This window comes from Moschus berezovskii, chromosome 15 (genome assembly GCF_049115385.1).
Source record: "Moschus berezovskii isolate FMDL1 chromosome 15, NW_MosBer_1.0, whole genome shotgun sequence".
Lineage (NCBI taxonomy): Eukaryota > Metazoa > Chordata > Mammalia > Artiodactyla > Moschidae > Moschus > Moschus berezovskii.
The window spans coordinates 16,119,077-16,130,881 of record NC_142474.1 but is presented as its reverse complement, the minus strand read 5'-3'; the positions used below and the strand labels follow the sequence as shown (position 1 = coordinate 16,130,881).

General features: G+C 47.0%; 2 protein-coding genes across 9 annotated transcripts in view; both read left to right on the top strand.

Annotated features, from left to right (window-relative positions):
- Nucleotides 1-4,200, top strand: part of RALGAPB (Ral GTPase activating protein non-catalytic subunit beta) — a 93,998-nt gene extending 89,798 nt beyond the window's left edge. For all 5 annotated transcript variants that reach the window (XM_055437250.2, XM_055437249.2, XM_055437248.2 and 2 more), the window contains one exon: nt 118-4,200. In XM_055437250.2, the coding sequence (XP_055293225.1) occupies nt 118-311 (194 nt within the window). In that variant the 3' untranslated portion in view covers nt 312-4,200. The remainder of the gene's footprint in view (nt 1-117) is intronic.
- A 3,145-nt stretch (nt 4,201-7,345) lies between these two features.
- The window catches only part of ADIG (adipogenin), an 80,136-nt gene continuing 75,676 nt past the window's right edge, over nt 7,346-11,805 (top strand). For 3 of the 4 annotated variants that reach the window (XM_055437274.2, XM_055437284.2, XM_088843794.1), the window contains exon 1: nt 7,346-7,537. In XM_055437274.2, the coding sequence (XP_055293249.1) occupies nt 7,411-7,537 (127 nt within the window). In that variant the 5' untranslated portion in view covers nt 7,346-7,410. The remainder of the gene's footprint in view (nt 7,538-11,805) is intronic. The other variant, XM_088843793.1, reaches the window with a different exon arrangement.

Here is an 11,805-nt window from a genome sequence, read left to right as displayed (position 1 = left end):
TTTGTAAATGAAATAAGATAGTTTGAGTTTGCCGAAAATAGTTCGCTTGAATACTTATAGTTCTCCTAGCTACCTGTTTATTCACATTGATTTGAATGAAAACCTTCTGTTTTCAAGGTTTTCTGGTGAGGCAGACTGTAATTAATATTTGTAGAAGAAAGAGACTGGAGAGTGACTCCTACAGCCCACCACACGTCCGCCGGAAACAGAAGATCACTGACATTGTCAACAAGTACCGGAACAAACAGTTGGAGCCAGAGTTTTACACTTCACTTTTTCAGGAGGTTGGACTCAAGAACTGCAGTTCTTAGACCACTGTCTGTCTAGGACTATTGAACTCTGGTTTGGGGCTATAATAATATCAAAGCAAAGCAATTTGATAGGTGATCACTATAAAAATAAATCACTCCCCAAGAGCTTACTGTTTAATCACCAGAATAGAAGAGACACATTATAAACCCATTTGAGAGAAGACTTTGTGGCTTTCTAGTGAAATGGGCTCCCAGACACAATCATATTCCTGCTGGTAATGATGATACACATTTTAGCCATAAACTTTTCTTTCAGAAGTGACAATTTTACTTAAATACAAGCCTTTTGAGGAGAAAGGCTTTTATGCATCTCAGTTAAACATGTGCATTGGTAGTTTCAAATTTGCAAATTAGAAGTTTAAGATAGTTTTATACCTCACTTTTTAGGAGGTTGTGTTCAAAATTAAAATCTGTCTCAGAATCGTCCAGGACATTTAAAGACTCATGTTGCTAGCATGGAGGAGAAGGAAGGAAATCTCAACTTTCTGCTCACTCGTAGGTCCATTTGTCATTCATTTGTCATCCAGCGATCGTACTGACAGAAAGGGACAGAAGTGTTTTTTGCTCAGTCTGATGTTAAAATATTTCATAGTTTCTCTCCAGATTTCAAAAACTTATTCTCATCACTGCAAAGGTCTGTCTGAAGGCCTCAGTTTCTGGGCAGCCCAGGAACGGATCTGAAATGGAGGCACGGCCTGGTCCTTTAACGGGGATACAGATGGAGTTTGTGGAGTTAAAAGTCAGAAGTGACACCTCCCCCGTCTTCATTATTGTCTAGCTCAGAGACAAAACGACAGGTTAACCGTTTGTAATTCCTTGGTAATTTCTTGGTTAAATATTAAGAAATATAAATTCATAGCACAGGTTTAAACATTGTTTGGTTTTATCCCTTGTCTTTTATTTCAGGACCAAGCAGGAAACTGCAGTAGTTTATGAAGGATTCTAATTTGGGGTTCAGGAAATAGCCTCTCAACGCTCCTAATTCAGATCTCTCTCAGAGAGCTACTGGATTTCATCATAATTGACCAACATTAGTGACAACCTCCTGGGGTGGCTGCTTTTAGAAACAGCTGTTGTCATATTTTCTGGACTTTGCCAGCTGAAGGCATGACAAATCCCTGCCCAGGTTTTTTAAATACTTCTGTTACCTCGCTGCTACTTTTCTGCCAGGGATAAATGTTTTGAGGTGGCCAGACCCAGAACATCCTTACAAGGATTCCTGTTACAGTGCTAGAGTGTACACTGCTCATTCTCCTCTTATGTTTATTAAAAATAACATAAGAATATTTATGTTATTTTCTTTTTTATTAAGGTTATTTTGTGCTAAGAAGATAAGTGACATTTAAAAGTCCAAAGAGGAATGATCACAATTGTGTAAGGGGTGATTTCCTACTTGAACTCTGATGTCAGTAGATTCTGTAGGTCAGGACTACAGTGGGCTGTTTGGTTCGATATTTTGGTAGTTTACTTAGAGAACAGGGGATAGTATAGAACCTAACTCCCAGTGCAGATATTTCTATTCCAAAAGTATATAATGATATCTAGGAGCAAGAAATTTGGGCATAGCAGCTCTCCAAGTTTGCCTCACCTTTTTTCTTATGTTTGTTTTAAGCTCAGGTAAAGGTAACCTCCTCCTTCTGTGACTCCAGTTTCCATTCAGGGTATAACATTTGATTTTCTTTTTAATCTGGGCAATAAACTGATATTCCCAGATGGTAGCAATGGGGGGGGGGATGTATGATTAGGAAGTTCTACTCTTAAATTAGTAGCCCAGCTACTAAGCAATAGAGTGAGATTGAACAACTTTCATGGAAATTCCAGATTGACATTTCTTGGGGGGAAAATGGGCCCTTCTTTCTAATAGGTGTGGGCAAAGAAGGCTATAAATTAATGTGCAACTTGTAACATTCCAGAAGCTAAAAATAGCTGATGTAGGTATGCCTCCTCAGTGTGACCCTTGAGATGACACTTTGACATTTGGCATGGTTCTGCGGTCAGGAAAACGTACTGTGGTGTATGTGTTAGTGGTGGACTTCATGATGCTTCAGTTTGCTCTCATTTCGGATGACTCTTTGTAATTCTAATGGCTTTGATAAGTCAGTGAACAACTGTGTTGAGTGCAGTTATGATCTGGAAGACTCTATGGTCTTCCAGGGAAGACGGGATGGATTCAGGGCTGTGCTGCTCCCAGAGGCATGAAACCCCAGTATATTCAGCACAGAATACAGGGTATGCACACCTCATCAGGTGCTGGCTCCTTCTGCGCAAAATCACATCTACCTAAAAAGGGAATGTGGTGAGGACCCTTAGACCTTTCACTAGTGTGGGTGTGAGGTTCATGGTCACTGAGATCTCTCAACTGCCTGTGTAAAAATCACTTTGAGTAGAATAATGCCAGAGGGGCATATTTAGTCCCAAGAATAATCTTTAATAGTCCACTTGATGTTTGCTAACAGAGGTTCAGAACCTTTGGGGGGTCTCTGGCTTGCACAGTTCGGTTGCTGCTGTAACAGGTGAACCAGGGCATGGATGAATGTCACGTTTGGTGACAGGGAATGTATTACCCAAGGGACAGAGGCAGGTAGCCCCTCGTAGTCCCTTCTCACATTTGAAGGGGAAGGGACTCTCTCCCCGTGTCTGCCTGAGAGCACCAAGGACAATGAGGAGTGCTTTTGGGTTTTCCTGTTCAGCCAGCTCTCTTTTGTCCAGTGCTTCCTCCTAAGACCCCCTCCTACCCATTGGCCCTTTGACAGGAATCGTTACCTGGTGGGTTGACCCCCCTCCCTTCCTGGCAATATATACACAACATGCACGCACGCTGTCCTCCATTTCCAAGTCCTCAGCTCCCCTGAGGCAGCCCTTTGGACTCATTTATAAAACAAAATAGGTCTTTGGGCCAGTAACGTCAGTTCCCTACAGGTTGCACATGTGAGGCCTTCATGAGTGGTTACTTCCTGTATACACTGAGGAAGCACTTGTCGAGTTCTGCAGAGTGATTTTTAGAGAAGCAGGGTCTTCAAGAGTACTTAACTTGCATTGGAAGGTAGAACTTTACCCAAAGAAAGTGGAAGTCTTGCTCAAAGACATGTCTCGCACTGGACAGTGAAAAATGTGTCAGAGGTGATTGACACTCCTGCTGGTTGTTCTTCATCCAGCGTTTTAAAACCTGTTCTGATTATATTTTTCCAAAAAGAATTGGTTTATATGTTTACATAAAGCGGTAAGTTGTGTTAGATGGTCTGTTTTAGGGATTTCCATGACAACCTCTTGTACTGAGATAGAGAGATTGGAGGTAATCCACCCATTTAACATGGAATCAAACTGTGGGTTCTCAGTAGCAAAAGAAGCCATGTACTGTATAGTGTTTTTCTCAGAATATCAACTCATGTTTTTTCAGATGCTTTTCTTTTTTTAACGGTGAGGGAAAGGTATAATTTGGGATTCCACAGTGCCTTGCATACAGTAGGCGCCCAATAAATATTTGTTGAAGCAAACCAAGTTTCCCAAGTCCTTGTCTCTTGCAGTGACCAAGAACATCTTTCTCCTCTGAAGGGCTTGGCAGTTGTGGCTAAAAAAATAAACAGTATCATTATTTGCTTGAAATCATATACACAATTTGTATGAATTTTGGTATGTTGCCAAGACATGACCTTTTTCTTATTGTATTTTCTGTAAATATTTCTGGCACTGAACTGTAAAGTAAAGGCAGAATGTAAATACGAAGGGGTCCCGTGTACCCTCGCCTCCTGTGTTTCCTCTTCGTCGGTTAGGGAAGAAGGCCCAGAGGCTTGTTTGTATTTATGCAGACCCTTTGTCCAGAAGAAACCCATGGAATATTGAATGTAATACATTTAGTCAATTAAATTTTAAGGAGATTCTTATCTAACAACGTCACGTGTGCTTTTGGTTTGACTCTTGCATGGGTGCTCTTCAGAATTTACATCGGTAGGTTTTACCCTGGTTTTGTAGAGTATCATGAAATACTGAAAATTTGAAAATTTTTATTTACTTTCATTTTTTTAATTGGAGGATAATTGCTTTACAGGGTTGTGTTTCTGCTGTACAACCATGCGAATCAGCTATGTATATACATATATATCCCCTCCCTCCTAAGCCTCCCTCCCTGCCTCCCCCAGGCACCCCCAGGTCATCACAAAGCACTGAGCTGAGCTCCCTGTGCTGTACAGCAGCTTCCACTCCCCATTTAGTTTACACGTGGTAGTGTATACATGTCAGTGCTACTCTCTCAGTTCACTCCCCTCTTCTCCTTCCCCTGCTGAATCCACAAGTCTGTTCACATCTGTGTCTCTGTTCCTACCCTGCAAATATGTTCATCCATACCATTTTTCTAGACTTCATAAAACTTTTTAAAATGAAAAGTACTTGGCCTTTTATGCTGAAAGGAGGTCATTAACTAAAGCACTGCCGTCAAAAGGCCCACCTGACAGAGGCTAGCAGTTGCCGAGGGGCTAGCTGGCTCTCTGTGTCTTGAGAACCAGAGATGCCGGCTGTGTTCCCTGCCTGCAGATCAGAGCTCCGTCAGGACTGGCCAGTCAGGAGAGCAGAGACACAGGGGGAGGGCCTCCTCTTCCCACTGGCCCTTTGAGCAGAGCTGGCTGCAGCACGTACCATGGGGTCCATTAGCACTTAATACCTAGGTCACAGGTGGTGGGTGGTTGTGCCACTCGAGCACACAGCTATGGTGGGGGCCTCTGCCCAGAGCCGCCCCTCCAGCCTGCCAGTGACCACGTGACATCAATGTGTGACGTACGCCTGGAAGCCGGGGCTGGGAGCTGCCTCCCCTGCAGCCGTGTGTCCACACCTGCTCCCCCAGGACCTGCCGCTGTGTCCTGGTGGCCAGGAAAGCTTAGCCCTGGGCTGACTGCCCGGGGCCCCTGTTCTGGGGTCTGGAAAAGAAATGAGTGCTCAAGTCTGTCTCAGCTACATTGCTCAGTTCTTTCTTACCCCAGCCCCTTCAGGACCCAGGGCTGAGAAATCACCCCAACCCAGACTACCCATTTCCTCTACTCTTGGCCCCAGGGTCCTCAATGGCACAGCTCACCAGGGGACCATGCTTTGAAGATACACATTCTAATACTATCTGCCCTGACTTCTGCTGGGGACTCTGGTCCTTCCACAGCTGGACTGAGTCCCTCTAAACACACTGGCTCTCCAAGCCCTAGCTGTTACCACTGTTTTCCTGAAATTTTGCAGTTATCTGTTTGGCTGTGCTGGGTCTTGGTTGTGACACGGGATCTCTGCTTGAGTCATGTGGGATCTAGTTCTCCGACCAGAGATGGAATCCAGGCACCCTACGTTGGGAGCACAAAGTCTTATTCACTGGACCACCAGGGAAGTTCCTGTTTTGCTGAAATTTGTACTTTTGTTTTAGATTTGTTAAACCACCCATTACACACAATTTCAACTTTTTATAGCTTATTAGACTTAATTTCAATATATAGTCATTAAAAGAAACAATAGAGAAAATAACAGCATATATATCACCAAATTGGGCCGACCTACATCCAGGTTTGAACAGCACTGGAAAGTCCCTCGTTAACAGCAATTTCATGTACCAGTTGGGAAAGGGTCCCTGGTGGTGTGTCCACCCCATGGGAAAGACTTCAAATTGCAGTTTCGGGGGCTCCTGCTTATAAACCCAGGCTGCAAAGTAATATCACCATCAGTTTACAGGCAAAAATGCAGCTCTGGTTTTACTTTTAAGTTTTTAACGATGCTTTTCATTTCACCATGTGAGTCATAGGATTTTGTTAGACCCTGGGGGATTGGCCAGACCTCCAGGGGCTCAAGAACTCCAAGGCCCATTCCCTTTCTTATCTAACGTGCCACCTGACTTGCTGTGCTTGCAAGCAGGCGCGGAATCCAGGCAGTGTCCAGGTAAGTCAGAGGGCTGCTCTCCTGCTTCTGAAGCCTGAATAAGACTTCGTCCATTTTAATTTCCCTAACACCTGCCCAGTTTTTACAGTGGCATCCCCATTGCCCTTCTCCTTTGGCCAGTGTCTTTTAAGGAGGTCGGTCAACTCCATGTCTCCCCTACGTCTGCCACCCGCTTCCTGCATCTGCTTCCCCAGCCTGGAACTGGGTCTACCTGACTTTACAGCCTGTGCTTCACTTGATGCCATGGTCTCAAAATCAAGTCGGCATTAGACTGGTTGCCCATTGATGTGTGGAGTCCAAGCATCACCCCCAGAGGTTCTGACTCTGCTGAGCAGGGTGAACCATGCCAATCGGCCTGTTTCCTAGGTCCCCTCCCCCCACCCCCATCTGCTGACAGTGGTTGAGGCAGGTGGGCCAAGCACCCTCTTGGAGGGTACCGCTCTTCTCCCTTCCTCCTCTCTGTGAGCAGCAGCCACTCTTTGAGAGGACTTCCCGCACCCATCAGGCTCCCAGCCTGGCCAGAGCCTCTCTCCAAGTTAGGTGCTCTTGGGCCCTGGGAATCCAGGGCCTCCTTCCTGCCATGGGGCCTACTCATGGAGCTTTCCTGACTACTTTACAAATGAAAGAATGAGAAAAGAACAAGGTTAAAGTCTTAGAAGCTCTTCACCAAAAACCCTAATGAGAGATACAGAAGTTTCCAGACTAAATAATAGTCATTTACTGAGGGACTGGCTGGCTCCAGGAGGAGTCTGTGACCTCAGATAAGTAAACACCCTCCCAGGGACAATTTGTATCCATTTTTTCTAACTTTTAGCAGCTTGATGTGCTAAGGATTATTTCCATCCTGCAAGAGGATTGGGGAGTAAGGAAATTCCAAGTGCAGAAATATACTTGGAATTGGTTGTCGTATATATAAAATTCATGATTTCTGAACAAGCAAGAGGATTGTGATCCCACAGCATCTTACAGGGATTTAAACCCAAGCTGGCCTGCCAGGGAGCCTGGGCTTTCGTTCTCAAACTATCCCACTACCCCAGCTTCTGCCCACTCGTCCCGAACAGCTTTCTCTTGGCCTGAAGGACACTGTGGCTTCCTTGTTACGTCACTGGCTCAGTCACAATTGGGCTGAGAGCAGAGCGTGGCCCAGCCCTCCAGGTCCCCAGGGCAGCCCAGGCCGGCCCGGCCTAGCCACACACGCACCATGAAGTACCCTCTGGTGCCACTGGTGAACGAACTGACGTTTTCTTTCCTGGTATTCTGGCTCTGCCTGCCCGTGGCCTTGCTGTTGTTCTTGCTGATCGTCTGGCTACGCTTCTTACTCAGCCAAGGTGAGCTGCCCAGGCCGGGCCCTAATCCTGGAGCTGGGCAGGGCATGGAACAGGGTGGGGTTCCTGAAATAACTGTCAAGGATTTCCTTCAGGTGTTTTAACTGCTGACTCTGCGTTAACAGACAGTCACCTGCAAGAGAAAGGACTGACTTGCTAGTTTAGAGTTTCTGAACCTGGAGTCCCAGAGTGAATCTTGAGTTCGGGAAACAACACGTATGTGTGCATGTCTGTCCTTTCAGGGCCACCGCTAGCACAGAAGGTCTTTGGTCTGTATGAAATTATTGTGAGTGCGACTGCAAATTTGGTTAAGGTATTCTAGATAGAAGATAAAACAATTTACTTTTGCACTACAATATAAATACGCTAAAATAAACCTGGAGCAGAAATGGACTTGGTTGTTGTATATACAAAATTCATGATTTCTCAACAGGCAGTAGTTATGTACCAGTGGTAATAAGAGCTAGTAATATCAAAATATATGTAAAGTATATTTTTATATTTATAAATATATAAACAGAATAACAGAACTATACTTTTTGTATGAATTATGGTATAAAATGTAAACTGTATGTGTCAGCATGATAGTGAACGCTTTCTGTTTTTGCAACCAATCAGTAATTTAGGAGGAATTGAATCTTTATAATACATAAGCAAGTACAAGAAGAAAACAAACTGTCCCTTCAGGGCCACCACCAGCACATAAGTCTTTGGTTGCAAACTGGAAAGAGGTGGCCCCTCTGGGCTGATGAAATAGTAAGTGCTGTCCCTCCTGTGGATGCAGCCAGGGCACAAGGCTCCAGGAGTAGAGAGCCTGGGTTGGCTTTCAGCCCCTCTCAGCCCCTCTCAGCCCTCAGCTTTTTCAATCAACAACCAGCTGGATGGGCACAGCGGCCTTAGGCATTTAGCAGGTACCCGGAGACCACTCACTGGAGTAGGAAATGGCACCCCACTCCAGTATTCTTGGAAAATCCCTTGCACAGAAGAGCCTGAAGGGCTGCATACACTCCACGCGTTCGCAGAGTTGGACCTGACTGCGCGTGCATGCGCACACAGAGACCACTCATGGTTTCCAGTTCAGATCGCGCCGCAGGGAGGATGTGGGTTTCTGTGCGACCCAGAAGCCGGCTGACATGTGTCCCAAACTCAGCTAACCACCCAGAGGAGCAGGAGGCGCTGCGAAGCTGGCCTGAGGGAGGCTGGGGGCGATGAGCCAGCAGGCAGGGACGTCACGAATGACACTGCTCCCCAAGGGTCCTGTCTCCCCCGGCCACTCCCCTCACCCAGGGACCTCTTCCTGGGGACCGCTTGACCCCCCCACCTCCTGCCCCGCCGCCCCATCACCTTTGACCAGCTGGGCAGGGAGGGCGCTGGGTGTGCTGCCAGCTCTGCTCAAATGGTGATCAGACCGGCCGAGCAGTTCATCGCCTGCTTGTCCCATGATCTCCAATGTGGAGGCGGGGAATTGTGCAGTTGGGAGTTCCTGGCGAGGGCTTCCAGAAAATGTCTAAAGTGTGTTTTCTTTCGATTCCCAGGGTGGACCGCAGGCTGAGGGCTGGTGTCAGGGAGAAGGCGGAGCCCTTGTCTGGGTAGTGGCTATAGAAGCACGTCTCTCTGGCCCCTAGGGGAGGTAGGCCCAGGTTTCAGCCTCGCCCCTCCTCCCCCCGCCCCCGACCACATGCTTTTTGCTGGCCATGCCACACAGCATGTAGGATCTTAGTTCACCGACCAGGGATCGAACCCGCACCGCCTGCACCAGAAGTGCAGAGTGTTAACCAGCGCACCACCAGGGAAATCCTCTGCCTGGCCCTTAATTATAACAATAGCTTTTGTGAAAACTGTCCTGGGGCCTGGTGCTAAACATTAGATGTGTGTTATTGCGTTTAATCCCCAGGATAACCCTGTGAAATAATCCTTATCGTACAATTGAGGAAAGTAAAGTTTGGAAAGAAGTAACCTGACCAAGGCTACACACCTATGAAAGAATTGAGAGTGCCGTCTGGTTCCCATGTGGGCTCTGCCGCTTTCCAGCTGTGTGACTTGGGACAAGTCCTTTCTGAGTTAGTTTTCTCCCCTACAAAGTGGAGATGATAATGATCCTTCCCTTAGTGTGTGCGTGTTAGTCACTCAGTCATGTCCAACTCTTTGCAACCCCATGGGCTGTAGCCTGTCAGGCTTCTCCATCCATAGGCTTTTCCAGGCAAGATACTGGAATGGGTTTCCATTTCCTTTTCCAGGTGATCTTCCCAACTCAGGGATTGAACCCGGGTCTCCCACATTGCAGGCAGACTCTACCATCTGAGCCACCCCCATCTCCCTTCCCTTTAGGCCTGTGGAAAGATGCATGTCAAGGGCAGGGTACATGGACACACATGGCACCCAGTAGGTGCTTGAGGGCTGAGAAGTAATCCAGGCAGTGTCAAGGTTAGAGCACGTGTAGACATGGCTTTGGGTGACTCTTCTGGGAGGTGGGACACCGTCCCTGAGGTCCAAGGCAATAACCTCCTCCAGCAATTTGTTCTCCCTGGAGGCTCAGCTCTAAGCCATCCACAACCTGCCCTGTTTGACCCCTTCTCTGACGGATGTTCATCCACCAACATCTCACATGGCGGTTTGAAAGACTTCCTTTTGTTAATTTTGCAATGAAGAGAAACCGTCCTTAAAGCAAGGCGAGCAGCCCTCCCCAGGGCCCCTGTCTTCTTGGAATTCTCAGTATTACTGGGTCCGTTCTGTCCTTGTGCTGAGAATTGGCTCAAACCCAGGGTCTGACTCTGCCAAGGCTTGCTGGGCTGGGACTCCAGGTACCCTGTCCAGGGGTTTCTATTCTGCCCTGGATTTCTTGATTGGAATCAGTCTGGTCTGGAATCCAGTATGAACAGCAGGCAAGAGGAGTTCTGATTCCCCTCTCCCCACTCCTGCTTGGCCTAGCTCAGTGGGGCAGTTTCAGAGCTCAGAAGGCAGAGAAGGCTGAGCACCCATGCATCCCATGAGGATAGAGGCACCTTTCCAAGTGCAGTTGGGAGCAAGTGGGTAGGAGGAGGGAGCTGCCTGGTGAGATGAGAGCAGAGGCAAGAAAAAGAAAAGATCGTGGCAGCTGATCCCTGAAGAGCAGGGAAGGGGAGTGATGCTAATCCCTAGCCTGACACGGGGAAGCAGGGTATAGCCTCTGAACTCTGCCTTCAAACAAGGGCCTCAGATGGAACTGCATGGACTGTGGAACCTGCCTTTGAGTCCCAAGCTACCACCACCTGGTGGGAGCCTGGTTTTTTCACCTTTTCAAGCTTCCTTCCTTGCAAAAGATGAATAACACTTGTAATTGCCTTCATGAAGTTGTTAAGAGGATCAAATGAGCAAGTGCATGCAAAACACTTAGCACAATGGAAAGAGGAACATGGAAACTTACATTACCATGTGTAGAATAGACAGCCAGCAGGAATTTGCTGTATGGCTCAGGAAACTCAAACAGGGGCTCTGTATCAACCTAGAGGGGCGGGTGGGGAGGGAGATGGGAGGGAGGTTCAAAAGGGAGGGGATATATGTGTACCTATGGATGGGGCGGGAGGAGAAGGGGACGACGGAGAATGAGATGGCTGGATGGCATCACCGACTCTGTGGACATGAGTTTGAGTGTACTCCGGGAGTTGGTGGACAGGGAGGCCTGGCGTGCTGTGATTCATGGGGTCGCGGAGAGTCGGACACGACTGAGCGACTGAACTGAACTGACTGAACTGATGGATGATTCATGTTGGTGTTTGACAGAAAGCAACAAAATTCTGTAAAGCAATTATCCTTTAAAAAAAAAAAACAACAGCACAGAGGATGTGTTCAGAAAACAGTCGCTGTCTCTTGGGAGGAACAGTCACTTCATCACACTGATTTTTTTTTTTTTTAATGATCTCAGTTCTTTTTTTAAAAGGTTGATTATTTACTTTTGGCTGTACGAGGTCTTTGTTGCTTTGCGCGGGCTTTCTCTAGTTGCAGGGAGCGGGGTCACTCTCTAGCTGCGGTGAGCAGGCTTCACATTGCAGTGGCTTCTCTGGTGGCACACAGGCTCAGCTGTCACGTGGCATGTGGGGTCTTCCCAAAGCAGAGGTTGAACCCGGGTCCCCCGCATTGACAGACAGACTCTCAACCACTAGGCCACCAGAGAAGTCCATCACACTGATTTTAAATCACAGTAACTGCTAACATTGTTGAAAGCCTGTTTAACACATCTTACTTCTCAGTTAACCCTCATCATACCAGAAGTCATTATGATGCCCATTTTACAA